Genomic DNA, 14,177 nt, shown 5'->3' on the forward strand with positions numbered 1-14,177 from the left:
TGCTGGGAAGCGCTGGGGAATAAAATGTGGTTGACTAATGGTAGAGGCTCTGGAGAGGTGACACAGGAGGTGTTTTGGTAGGGTTGGTTGTGGAGTCTTCTTCTCTGGAGAGATTCCAAACCCACCTAGCCATTGTGATCCTGGGCAAGCTGCTGTGGGTGACCCTGCTTTAGTAGGGTGGGTGGACTGGATGATCCCCAGAGGTCCCTTCCAACCCCAGCCATGCTGGGATTCTGGGATTTTATGACTCCATTTTCTGCCACTGGTTTGAAAGGGAGGTGCGTGGGACTGTGGAGGTGAAGGAGCAGCTCAGAGGGAAAACAAGCTCCAAACCACATGAGCCAGACTGTGCAGCCCTTCATGAGCACAAAACTCAGAGGGAGTTGGGATTGAGCATTTACCACCAGCTGCTGCCCAGGTTTTGCATCTCAGCCTTTCTCCTGGCTCCTCTATCTGATGGGCTTTGCTCTTTCAGCCCAGGCCTCCAGGCTGTGCAGCACTTTGTGTGTCTCCAGCAGACTTCAGAGGCAGAGAAACCAGGTAATAAACATTGCACAGCAAAGGGGAGACTGAGGCTTGTGCAGAGTGCAAAGAGAAGGAAGAGAAGGGTGCTCAGGACCTGAGAGATTCTTGGGTTGCACTTGCTGCCCACGCCGGCAGCTCGTGGCTCCTCTGCTGAGCTCTCCAACAGCTCGTGGAAAGGTTCTCTTCATCTCCACTCTCTTTGGGTTTGAACCAGTTATTCAAGCTTTACAGATCAGAGCAGCTTAATATAAAGAGAAAAAGGACAGGGGAAAAAAAAAAAGGAAAGAGAGAAAAATAAGGAAAATAAGAAATATTTGGGGGAGGGAATTCATTCTGGGCTGCCTCCAAGGTGAGTGCTGTAGGAGGGACTCTGGGTGCTCTGCCAGGGGGCTCTCAGGGCTGCATCTCAGGAGGTGAGGCTGTTCCTTCTCCACCTCCAGCTGCTGATGTGATCCAACAGGAAGCTGCAGCTCCTTTTCCAACATCCCCAGGCAGGCACTGGACCTTGCAGACATTTTCCAGCACAGCTTCAGTTGAAAGGTTTCACCAGTTTCATAGCAGCGTAGTTCTGGAGAGGTGGGAAAAGAAAAGGGATTTAAAGCAGGTACAGAAGGGTGGCATGTGGAAGCTAAAGGAGACTTTGGGGCATGGCAGAGAACTTCATTCAGGGCAGGCATGATGGCCAAAACCCCAGTCTGCAGAGACAAGCAAGCCAAAAGCACATTACCTCTACCATGGATAGAACCATGGAGCTTTTTGAGCTGGAAAAGACCTTCAAGATCATTGTATTAGGACAAGGGGCAGTGGACGTAAACTGCAGCACAGGAGGTTCCACCTCAACAGGAGAAAGAACTTCTTGACTGCAAGGGTCACAGAGCCCTGGAACAGGCTGCCCAGAGAGGTTGTGGAGTCTCCTTCTCTGGAGACTTTCCAGCCCTGTCTGGATGTGTTCCTGTGTGACCTGTGCTGGATTCTACGGTCCTGCTCTGGCAGGGAGCTCGGACTGGAAGATCTCCAGAGGTCCCTTCCAACCCTTAACATAGAATCATAAAATCACAGAGGCTGGAAAACACCTCTGAGATCAAGTCCAGGCTATGACCCAACTCTACTGCATCAGCTAGACCCCTGCCACCAAGGGCCACAGCCAATGTTTTCTTAAAGACCTCCAGTGATGGTGACTGCACCACCTCCCTGGGGGAGGAGAAGGGGAAGGGGGAGGGGGAGGGGAAGGGGAAGGGGGAGGGGAAGGGGAAGGGGAAGGGGACGGGGAAGGGGACGGGGAAGGGGACGGGGAAGGGGAAGGGGAAGGGAAAGGGAAAGGGGAAGGGAAAGGGGAAGGGGAAGGGGAAGGGAAAGGGAAAGGGAAAGGGAAAGGGGAAGGGAAAGGGGAAGGGAAAGGGAAAGGGAAAGGGAAGGGGAAGTGAAGGGAAAGGGAAAGGGAAAGGGAAAGGGAAAGGGAAAGGGAAAGGGAAAGGGAAAGGGAAAGGGAAAGGGAAAGGGAAAGGGAAAGGGAAAGGGAAAGGGAAAGGGAAAGGGAAAGGGAAAGGGAAAGGGAAAGGGAAAGGGAAAGGAAGCTGTCCAGCAGAGGATTTGTACCAAAGCCATAAATCAAGCAGGCAACCTTAGGGCACTTTATTAGAAAAGCCTCCAGTGATTCTATAACCCATTTGTTCTGCTTTGGGGATGTGCTCTGGAGGGTAGCAGGTTTGCTGGGCTGCTCTGGACTTGTGTTAACAAAGTGCTGAAAGCCAGGCAGGATGACCCAGCAGCACGGGGAGCCAGCTGTAATGACAGCTGATGGTGATGGAAGCAATGCTGGGCTCCCAGAACACAAACACAGCCTCAGAAGGTACTCAACATGCTCATGGTGCTGCAGAGCAGAGCTGGCTCCAGCTGGCAGAGGAGGCAGGTTTCTCTCTGGTGGTAGCCACTCAAATCTTGACAAGAATCATAATAGCTTCACCACCCTGTTCCCTGCCATGTTATGGATGGAGAAACCCAAGCTGGGCATTTGTAATCTTTTCTTCTGATGTCCTCTCTAGCTCAAGACGTTCACTTGACCATTCTCATAGCAGAAGGCAGAGGTCTTCTCAGCTAGGGTTGTTGGATGAATCACAGAATCCCAACATGGTGGGGGTTGGGAAGGGACCTTTGGGGGCAAGAGGCTGAGAGCCCTGGGACTGTTGAGCCTGGAGAAGAGCAGCCCCAGAGGGGATCTGAGCAATGCTGATCAATAGCTAAAGGGTGGGATCAAGAGGATGGGGTCAGACTCTTCTCAGTGGTGCCCAGGGACAGGACAAAGGGCAAAGAGCACAAACTGGAACCCAGGAGGTTCCAACTGAAGAGGAGGAGAAACTTCTTTGGTGTGAGGGTGCTGGAGCCCTGTCTCAGGCTGCCCAGAGAGGTTGTGGAGTCTCCTTCTCTGGAGAGCTTCCAAACCCACCTGGACATTGTGCTCCTGGGCAAGCTGCTGTGGGTGACCCTGCTTTGGCAGGGGTTGGACTGGATGATCTCCAGAGGTCCCTTCCAACCCCCACCACCCTTGGATCCTGTGATTCTGTGTTGGGAACCACTGACAGCTTTTCCCTGGTTTGGGTGGAAGCACAAAGCTTTCAAATGGGACATTTGCTCTTACCCTCCAGCTACCCTGACCACAGAGCTGGAACTGTGGTTGGAAGCTTTCAGCACTGCATGAAAAATAGAAATTAATGAAAAAAAAATAGCCCATTTTTATCCCAAAAGGCAGGGCAAATGCCCTGGGTTGGTTTTCAGGGGAGATTCCTGTCTCTCTGGGGTGGAGGGTGACCCAGGCAGGGTTGGCTTAGGCTGTGGAGTTAAGGCTGCATGGAAAGCTGATCCATCTGCAGACAGGGATATTCAGACTGCAGGCAGCTCTCAGGGCTCCACAACTAGAGCCAGCAAGGACTGGGAGGATCCCAGAGGTCCCAGTGGAGGTGCCCAAAAGCAGCAGGCTGTGGTAAAGCTTTTCAGGCAAGGCCACAAGAAGGGCAAGAGAGAGCAGGAAAAGAGCAACTTCACCTCCCTGTGCACCACCTCAGCATCCTTCTGCCTCTGTGCCTTTCCCTCTGCCTGTTTGGACTGATGGGCATTGTACCCTCACAGGCTTCCCTTCAGGTTCCCCTCCCATCTCCCATCCCTTTGCCCAGGATGAGAGGTGCAGGACACACACCAAGCTATTGACCTGCAGCATGGGACCTCCAAACTGCATCTGCAGCAGCAAGATCAACCTGCTCTAGTTGCAGATGTCCCTGCTCACTGCAGGGGGCTTGGACTAGATGACCTTTAAAGGTCCCTTCCAACCCAAACATGTCCATGATTCTAGGAAGATTACAGGCAGCAGGGTCCTTATTTTAAACAGGACCTGATGGTGCTCCTGGCACAGGAATCAGAACAGAATTGAGGAGGGATTGGTTTCCTCTGCATTAAATCAAGGGGGGGGGGGGGTAATGCTGAGCCCTGCCAAAGGCCAGGATGCCAGGGGCATCCTCCAGCACAACTGTCAAATTTAGTGCCTGATGAAACAGGAAAGGAGCTGAGACCTCTGAGCAGATACAGAAGCAGTGACCTCAAACATCCAGGGGCAGCTGGCCAAGGACAGAGAAACTGAAAAATTCCATGAAACGTGGCCTTAGTCTTTCAAAATGCAACTAAAAACTGCCCTGACCCAACATGAAATGAAATACAACAACATCTCCCCAGGAAAAACAGGGAAACATCCCAAGCAAAGCTGGGTGCAGAGCAATAGTTATAGTCTGAGAGCTTTTTTTTTCCCCCCTCTCCTCCCAACCTTGTTTTTATAGGATACCACAGGAATGAATGCAAAGCCACTTGCATCTTCAAGGGAAACTCTGAGTACTTGGTTGAAAAGGTTTGGGATCTCCTGCTTGACATGAAGGTGGAGTCTCCAGGAATGGCTCTGAGTACAGAACAAGGAGGAGGCAACACAGCACAGCTCTGCGCTCGCCCTCTTCCTTCAGGCCATGCAGCAGCTCTGCTATCATTTTGCCAGCAGAAAGATCCCAGCCCTTCCTATGGACACAAGGATAAAAAGATGAGGAGAGAAAAAGTCTTGTAGGGAGCTGGGGTTGTTCAGCCTGGAGAAAGGGAGGCTGAGGGGAGACCTTCTGGCTCCCTACAACTCCCTGAAAGGAGACTGGAGCCAGCTGGGGGTTGGTCTCTTCTCTCTAGGAAAAAGCAAGAGGAAAAGAGGGGAGGTATAGGTTGGCCATGAGGACAAATTACTTCCCCAAAAGGGTTGTCAAGGCCTTGAAAAGGTTGCCCAGAGTAGTGGTAGAGTCCTCATCCCTGTAGGAGTTTCAAAGCCATGGAGCTGTGGTGCTGAGGACCATGGTTGAGTGGTGCCCTGGCATTGCTGGGTTACCAGCTGGACTCAATGACCTTAAAGATCTCTTCCAACCAAAATGATGATTCTGTGTGGGGTCCTGGAGGGTCACCTCATGGTGGGGCTCCCATCAAAGCTGCTGGAAGGGTTTCAAAGCTGTGTAGCTGTGGTGCTGAGGGCCATGGTCAAGTTGTGACCTGGCAGTGCTGGGTTAAGGGTTGGACTCTGTGATCTCACAGGTATCTTCCAACCAGAATGATTCCTGTGATTCCATGATCCTCTGTGATCCCATGATCCTCTGTGATCCCAGCCTCTCTTTTCTTTCTTTTCTTTTTGCTCTATGAGAACAACTGCAAATCATCTGAAAGTGATTACAACAGGGGAGGAGAAATTCCACACCACACTTCTCAGCTGCACACTGAGAGCACACAAAGCCATCTGCAAGAGGCAGCCCCATTCTCTCCTGTGAAGTTAGAAATGACCCCAATGGGTTCTTTTATAGCAAAAAAAAAAAAAAATATATATATATGTATATATAAAATAATCACACAGAAGGAGCAGAATTTGTGATGTGCTGGAAAAAGAGAGGTGAGTCATTTTTCTTATCAGTCTGTGAGGAGGGGAAAAGGCATCTAAGAGCCAGCATGACTTATTCCAGTGCTGCAGAAACAGAGGAGGATACAAAATCCCATCAAAATCCCATCCTAAGCCAAACTGGAAGGCCAGGGCTCTGATATTTGTTTATCTTGTTTTGCCAGTGGAACTGACAGCCAGGCAAGAGAAAGCTGCTGTGCTGAGTGATGAGGTGAAAACTCTCCCCCTCCCTGCAGGCACTGCTCTGGTAGAACGTGCTCCAAGCCCTGAGAGGAGGAGATGTGGCTGCCCCAGTGCCTGGTGACTCCCAGCACCTTTCAGCAATCCCAGGCCATGCTCAGCCCCTGTGAAGCAGCTGCAGCTCTGCTTAGGCTGCCAGGGACCTTCCCACCAAGAGTCATCACAGCATGGCTGGAGCTGGAAGGGACCTTCGAAGGTCACCGAGTTCTGCCTCACCTGCAGTCACCAGGGACATCTGCAACTGGAGGAGGCTGCTCAGAGCTCCAAACAACCTGAGCTGGAGGGTTTCCAGAGATGGAGTACCTGCCACCTCTCTGGGCAATCTAGGTTTCACCACCCTCAGCATAAAAGAATTTCTTCCTTCTCTCCAGTCTGAATCACCCTCTTTGAGTTTCAAACCATCACCTCTTGTCCTGCCACAACAGGCCCTGCTAGAAACTCTGTCCCCAGCTTTCTGACTGCCCTCTTCAAGCACTGAAAGGCTGTAAGTGGTTCCCCTCAGAGCCTTCTCTTCTCCAGGCTGAACAACCCCAACTCTCCCAGCCTGGCCTCACAGCAGAGGGCTTCCAGCCCTTCCAGCCCTCCCTGATCATTGTTGTGACCTCCACCACCACTGGTGACCTCCTCTGGCCTCACTCCAACAGGACCCTGCCTGTGCTGAGGACTCCAGCACTGCAGAGCAGAGGGGCACAATCCCCTCCCTCCACCTGCTGTCTGTGCAGCTCTTTTTGAGCCATCATGGATATAAACTCCAGCACAGGAGGTTCCACCTCGACATGAGAGGGAACCTCTTCACTGTGAGGGTCACAGAGCACCGGAGAGGTTGTGGAGTCTCCTTCTCTGGAGACTTTCAAGACCCATCTGGATGCATTCCTGTGTGACCTGTGCTGGATTCTATGGTCCTGCTCTGCCAGGGGGTTTGGACTTGATGATCTTCAGAGGTCCTCTCCAACCCCTAACACCCTGTGAGCCTGTGACGGTCACCCAAATTCCTCCTGAGGGACCAGCATGGGACTGCCCTGGGACCACCTCTGTCAGCACAGCAGCACAGCAGCCACAGAGACCCCCATGAAGAGCTGTGCCCTTGGCCAGCCTGCCTGTCCTCTCCCACACCCCTCCTACCGGGAAGGCGTAGATGAAGATTCCCAGGAAGAGCAGCAGGATGAAGAGCAGGAGGGCCAGGAGCAGCGCCCACTTGTACCGTCTCCACAGGATGTACTTCAGGGTCTTGTATGGGGAGGTGAACCACAGGAAGGAGGTTTCTGGGCGCCTGCAGCCAAACAGAGTTGAGGTCACTGCAGTTTCACCCTCCTGGATCCCCAGCCAGGGAGCAGAGCCCTGCAAACCTACATCCCTCAGGGCAGAACACGTCCAGCACCCTCCTGGGTGGTCCAGATCAGCCTCCCAGCCCCCCTGGATAGACTGAGCTCATGCAGTCTAAGCTTCAACCAGTCAGAAATCAGAGAATCATAGAATCATAGAATCAGTCAGGGTTGGAAGGGACCACAAGGATCATCCAGTTCCAACCCCCCTGCCATGGCCAGGGACACCTCACACTACATCAGGCTGGCCAGAGCCTCATCCAGCCTGGCTGCAAACACCTCCAGGGATGGGGCCTCAACCACCTCCCTGGACAACCCATTCCAGGCTCTCACCACCCTCATGGTGAAGAACTTCTTCCTCACATCCAGTCTGAATCTCCCCACTCCCAGATTTATTCCATTCCCCCCAGTCCTACCACTACCTGATAGCCTAAAAGGTCCCTCCCCAGCTTTCCTGTAGGCCCCCTGAAGGATGGAGCCTACAGGGGACAAGCCCATGGCAGATGGCAGACCTGGGCCCCTGCTGGTTACTTTTCCATTCAAGATGCCCTTACTTGGGGTCCTCCAGCTTGGGGTTCATATTGGGCTCATCTCGACCCATGCCAGCTGGCCTCTCTTCATGCTCTTGTTCTGCCACGATTTCCAAAGTCATCTCCAATTTGCCCTGCATGAGTTAAACCAAAACAGAGTTAAAAAGGAAAAAAACCAGGCCCCCAGCAAAGAGAAAAAAAAAATAAAAGGAGAGTGGAGAAGTAAATGTTCAAAGCAAAATACTGCCTGGGGAAAGGCAAACCACTCTGAGTGCAACCCAGGACCATGAGGAGCCCAGGAAGAGTGGATTTCACACAGATCCCTCATCTGCCCACCACAATGTTCTTAGCAGACACTCCAGCACATCCCAGAGGTCACTGTCACCCAAGTTTAGGCAACCAACTCAGGACTCTTTGGTTGAATGACTTAATTCACTGCCTGGACTCCCTCACGTTGTGCTGAAGTCACCCAGGACATGTACAGAAGTTCAGACACATTGAAGTACATTGACCTGACAGCTGGAACCTCTCCCTTGCACTTGTCACACCACCACACAGAATCACAGAACTGTCAGGGTTGGAAGGGACCACAAGGCTCATCCAGTTCCAACCCCCCTGCCATGGGCAGGGACACCTCACACTACAGCAGGCTGGCCAGAGCCTCATCCAGCCTGGCTGCAAACACCTCCAGGGATGGGGCCTCAACCACCTCCCTGGACAACCTGTTCCAGGGTCTCACCACTCTCATGGTGAAGAACTTCTTCCTGACATCCAGTCTGAATCTCCTCACTCCCAGCTTTGTTCCATACCACTAAGAACAGATGTGACACAGAGTCAAACTCGGTGGCATGTCCAAAGGAAAAAAAACCACAGCAGAAGTCCTACAGATGAGGGAATTCCTCCTGAGGCATTTGCACAGTGCTGAACACACCTTGGAAAACATCCAACTGGAAAATTTGCAGCCCAGGACTCCATTGCTTGCCCTGCCCAGGGCATCCTGCATGTGCTTGGCCCAGCCCAGGTTTCTCCTCAACGCTCTGAGCAAGTTCCCCAGGTGAACCTTACCGCCAGGATCCTCTTCTGATTCTGCTCAGCCACACAGGGCCACCAGCCCTTGACAGTTTTCTGCTCAAAGAGGGACACAAAGCGACTGGCAGACAAAGCTTCATCTACCAGCTCCAAGGAGCACTTCTCAGCAGTCTTGGCAGGTTTAGGCATCTTGTTGAGATCCATCTGAATGGAGCCTGTGAGGGAAGAACATTCCTGGTGAGACACCTTGGTGTAACAGATCTTTGAAACTGAGACTCTTGCCCAGAAGAAAGATTCCTTGTGGCATCCTCCTGACCTCAGGGAGCTTTGGCAGACAGCCCCAAGGCCCAGGTGTGGCTCCATGTTCAAGCACAGCACTAGTTTGGGTCAGTGGCTCTTCCTAGGAATGAGCCAGTGCCATCACCATTGTGCTTAGGAAGACCTGGGCCAGGAAATCCTTCTAGAATGTCATAGAATCATGGAATCATAGAATTGTGTAGGTTGGTAAAGACCTTTAGGATCATCAGGTCCAACCCTTAACCCAGCACTGCCAGGTCACCACTAAACCATGGCCCTCAGCACCACATCTACATGAGTTTTAAACCCCTCCAGGATGGGAACTCCACCACGGCCCTGGGCAGCCTGGTCCCCAGCTTGACAACCCCTTCCATGAAGAAAATGTTCCTCATGTCCAGCCTAAACCTCTCCTGGTGCAATTTGAGGCTATTTCCTCTCACCCTGTTGCTTGCTCCTTGCAAGAAGAGACTCAGTCCCATCTTATTCCAGCCTCCTTTCAGGGAGCTGTAGAGAGTGAGAAGGTCTCTCTTGAGCCTCCTTTCCTCCAGGCTGAACAACCCCAGCTCCCTCCGCTGCTCCTCACAAGGCTTGTGCCCTTCACCAGCTTCCTTGCCCAGGCTGATGACACTTTCTTCATACCCTGAAAGGATTCAGTAACCCTTCCCCTCCTGTCTGCATCAGCAGAGATGGAGTCAGAGCCTCTCCAAACTTACCCAAATAGTCATCAAAGGAGAACTTGTCATTGTCCCAAATCTGGAAGATCAGCTGGGGTGGAATCTTGTTTTCTGTCTTGTCCAAGCTCCAGAAGTGCTCCTAAAATCCCAGCAAGAGAAGACACCCAGGGACACAAAAAAACCCCATCAATTAAAATGGCTGCTCAGCAGGAGTGGGGCACAAATTGGACGTCTCTAACAGGGAGGATTTCAATCCCATTGTACCCTGACAAGGAGCTCATGGTCACACCACGACCACATATGCTGGAGACATGCCCACACCACCAAATCTGCTCTTCATGTGGTGGCAACCAGCACCATGGCCCAGCAGGGCTCAAAAATGCCACTCTGGGGACACCCCAAGCTGCCTGGGAGCTGGGTCTAAGACGCACCAGGAGACAGAGGCGCACAAAAGGAGCGAGGGGCTTGTTAGTCCTGGCTCTAACCAAGCCTGGCAAGAAGAGAGCAGAGTCAGGGCTGGGGTCTGCTGACAGCAGGGGCTGAGAGGGGCGTCCTGTGGGTGCTCTTGCAACATGGCAGCAGCATCATAAAGGGAGCAGATTTAATTAAAAGCAGGAAACTTCAGCGTTATTCACCACACATACGTAGGGCTATAAATCCACCCCGGTGGCTACAAGGCTCTGAGTCATTATGTGGTGCAATATTAAATTAAAAAAAAAAAAAAAGAAAAAGAAAAAGGAAAGAAAAGAAAAAGAAAATACAAGGAAAAAAAAATTCAAAAGAAGAATGTGTCACACTCCAGAAGAACATAAATATCCAAAGGCAAGGGAGACTGTGGACACTGAAATCCCACTGAAAGCAGTTTCACTTGAAGAGCTCACCCTGGATGGTTGTATTTCAGTTCAACCCTGGTGCTGGCCATGCTTTGGGTGATGGAGCATTTTATTTATGCTTTTTTAAATGGTTTAGAATCTAGCAAAAATCAAAGAGAGGCAATGGAAACTTCCATCTCCTTTCCCCCCCAGCTCCCTCCACACATGGCCTGGCTGTTTCTCCAGGGGGAGGGGAGGGGGGTTCATGTTTTCCCAGCTAATAAGTCATTTTAAATTAAAACTGCTAAAAAGGGAAAGTGCTTGTGGTGGTTCTTCCCTTTCCCATGTATTGGTTGGGTCCTGGGCTGCAGAAGGGTTGTCAGCCATGCAGAAGGCCCCCAGGAAGCATGTGCCCAGGCCTGAAGAAAACCACAGCCAGGTGATCTCACCAGAGAACCACAGATTCAGACAATCACAGACTGGTCTGGGTTGGAAGGGATCTCCAGAGGTCCTCTAGTCCAAGACCCTCTGCACTCAGCAGGGACATCCTCAACCAGAGCAGGTTGCCCAGAGCCCTGTCCAGCCTCACCTTGAATATCTCCAGGGATGGGTCCTCAACCACCTCCCTGGGCAACCTCTTCCAGTGTTCCACCACCCTCATGGTGCAGAACTTGTTCCTAACATCCAATCTAAATCTGCTGTGTCCTAGTTTGAAGCCATTGCCTCTCATGCTGTCACTGCAGGCCTTTGTAAACTGTCTCTCTCCATCCTTCTTGTAGCCCCCTTCATGTGTTGGAAGGGTTCACCTGTAAGATGTAGGAAACTCATCTCCCATGGCTTGCACCACAGCAAGACACTACAGACTCCTTCCAGTTGCCCCCTGAAATTAATTAACAGCTGGACTTGATGGTCTGAATGGTGTCCTCCAACCAGAACAATTCTGTGCTCTATGCTCTGCATGGAAGAGATTGAAACATATCCTACAAGTGCCCCTTCCTCTCCAGTGACAACTGTCCCTAGCTCAGAGGCTGATTTTACCACAGCTGCATCCATCAGGCCTGTCCATGCTCCAAGAGCATTGCTATGTGGCTGCTTGGGTAGAAGCAGCTCTCCAAGCACCTGCTGGCTTGCTCTTGGCACTACTCCACCCACCTGAAACTCAGCGTGAGCAAAACCCTCTGCATGAGGAGCCTCTCTGAAAGGGAGCTGAGGTGGTGGCAGCTCTGCTCTCTGACAAAGGTCCTGCCTGCTGGAAGACCTCATCCCATGAATGCCCTCATGAGGAAAGGGTAGGAACCAGGAGAAGGAGCAGGCTGTTTAAAGACCCAAATTACTGCTCCCAGTCTCTGCTCTGCTGCTGCAGGCCCCCTCCTCTTGGTGAGTTCCTTCCCCGTCTGTGGTGCTGGCTGAGCTCACTAATAAGGTCTCCCTGGAGCCTTCTCTTCTCCAGGCTGAACCACCCCAGCTCTCTCAGCCTGGCCTCACAGCAGAAGGCTTCCAGCCCTGCCAGCACTGCTGTTGCCTCCTCTGGCCCCACACCAACAGGTCCCTGTCTGTGCTGAGGGCTCCAGAGCTCCAGCACTGTAAGGGGGGGGGGGGTCTCAGCAGAGTGGAGCAGTGGGGCAGAATCCCCTCCCTCCACCTGCTGCTCACACTGTTGGGGATGCAGCTCAGGCCATAGTTGGTTCTGGGCTGTGGGAGCACATTGGTAATTCATGTCCAGCTTTTCACCCACCAGCTGCTGCCAAACACAGCATTTGGGGTTTCCACCTTCCCTTCTTCCCAGTGCAACGCCCATGGACCTGCTCAGGCTTGAAGCAAACCAAACCCTGCTCAAGTGGACACTCACTGCATCCTCCTGCCCTGCCCCCAGCACCACTTCCACCCCCAACAGCAATGCCCTGGCATGCTGGGGACTCCCTGCCTGATGAAGGATGACTCCAGTAGGGTTTGACCCTTCCCAGGTGGCAGCACAGAGCTTGCACACCAGCACCATCTCCACAGCTTTGGCCTTTCTTGTGGAAAAAGGCTGTCAATGTGGTTTGGCTGGTGGAGGAGCTTTCCTCCTCAGAGCCCCAGGAAGCCATGGCAGAGGAGAGCTGGGGAAGCAGGAATGTGATGCTGAGCTGAGCTGATGGGGTCCCTTTCAAGGCAGTGTGAAATTTGCCTCCATGATTAAATCTCGCCGCAGAAGCTCACTATGAAAACAACCCACAGCAAGACATTTAGTCCCTTGCCTTCTGCAAGCCATGAGGAGGAAGAGGCTTGAGTTCTTGGTTTGGTTTGGGGGGAGGTTGGGTTTGTTTTGCAGCAGGGGCAGGGGGAGAGGGGAGGCTGGTGAATATTTTACGGTCGTGAATAATGCAGCAGGGGAGGCAGGAAAGAAAATAAGCTCCTGTCACCAGGCAAGTGCTGACAGGGCTGCATTTCCTGCTTAGGTGCTGTGGAATACAAAGCAAGGAGCAACCTGTGGCTCTGGGGAGGCAGTGAAGCTCCAGCGTGGTCCTGCCCAAGCAAGCCTGGCCTCGGCCAGCATGTCCATGGAGAGCTCCTGCATCCCAGGTCTCCCTGTGCTTGGTGTTCTGCATTTTCCATGGACCAGATGGCAACTGAGTAAGATCCCAGAATCCCAGCACGGTGGGGGTTGGAAGGGACCTCTGGAGTTCAGAAGCCAACCATGTCCTGGGCTGCATCCCAGCAGTGTGGGCAGCAGGTAGAGGGAGGAGATTCTGCTGCTCTGCTCTGCTGAGACCCCACCTGCAGTGCTGGGGCCGGCTCTGGAGTCCTCAGCACAGCACAGACAGGGACCTGTTGGAGCCGTCTGCTGTGAGGCCAGGCTGAGAGAGTTGGGATTGTTCAACCTGGAGAAGAGAAGGCTCCAGGGAGCCCTTCTGGTGGCCTTTTAGTACCTTCAGGAGCCTGCAAGAAAGCTGATGACAGACTTTTTATCAGGGCTTGTCATGACAGGACAAGGGGGGATGGCTTGAAACTAACAGAGGGAGATTTAGACTGGAGAGAAGGAAGAAATCTCTCTAGTGAGGGTGGTGAAGTGCTGGAGCAAGTTGCCCAGGGAGGTGACAGATGCCCCATCCCTGGAACCATTCCAGGTCAGGTTGTTTGGGACTCTGAGCAACCTGCTCTGGCTGCAGATGTCCCTGCTGCCCACAGGGGGATTGGACTGGATGACTTTCAGAAGTCCCTTCCCAGCAAATCCATTCTGTCACTCTATCATCGTTTCTCAGCCTCCCATGCTTCCCTTCTGGCAGAGTTTATCAGGCTTTTCCAGGCCACAGGACCATCCTGCTGCCCTTTAGGGAGCTCCTGACAGTTTGTGAACAGCACTGTTTGACCTTCAGCTCCAGACACTGTCACGCTTTCCCCCTCCATGCACCCACTGGAACCCAAAATCCCCAACAGCCACTGAACATCACAGAGGGTGAAGGTGCAGCTCAGGCCATCACCACTGCCCCTGTCCCATCACAGGAGACTGCTGCATCTCTCCCTGAAACACATCACACAGGACTCTCTTGTCTCACTCTGCCTTTAAAGGTCACAGTCTCACAGTGTATCAGGGGTTGGAAGGGACCTCCAGAGATCATCAGGTCCAACCCCCCTGCCAGAGCAGGATCACTTAGGATAGTCTGCACAGGAATGCATCCAGGTGGGTTTGGAAAGTCTCCAGAGAAGGAGACTCCACAACTCCCCTGGGCAGCCTGTTCCAGGGCTCTGTCACCCTCACTGGAAAGAAGTTTCTCCTCATGTTGAGCTGAAATCTTCTCTGTTCTAGTTTG

At 52.5% G+C, this 14,177-nt stretch overlaps 1 protein-coding gene across 5 annotated transcripts in view; it reads right to left on the reverse strand.

The window, feature by feature from the left end:
- Positions 1–1,054: 1,054 nt before the first annotated feature.
- Positions 1,055–14,177, reverse strand: part of DYSF (dysferlin) — an 88,577-nt gene continuing 75,454 nt past the window's right edge. For all 5 annotated transcript variants that reach the window (XM_054391702.1, XM_054391700.1, XM_054391701.1 and 2 more), the window contains 5 exons: positions 9,614–9,713; positions 8,640–8,818; positions 7,599–7,708; positions 6,845–6,992; positions 1,055–1,093 (listed from right to left, as the gene is read on the reverse strand). In XM_054391702.1, the coding sequence (XP_054247677.1) occupies positions 1,055–1,093; positions 6,845–6,992; positions 7,599–7,708; positions 8,640–8,818; positions 9,614–9,713 (576 nt within the window). The remainder of the gene's footprint in view (positions 1,094–6,844; positions 6,993–7,598; positions 7,709–8,639; positions 8,819–9,613; positions 9,714–14,177) is intronic.

This window comes from Indicator indicator, chromosome 23 (assembly GCF_027791375.1).
Source record: "Indicator indicator isolate 239-I01 chromosome 23, UM_Iind_1.1, whole genome shotgun sequence".
Lineage (NCBI taxonomy): Eukaryota > Metazoa > Chordata > Aves > Piciformes > Indicatoridae > Indicator > Indicator indicator.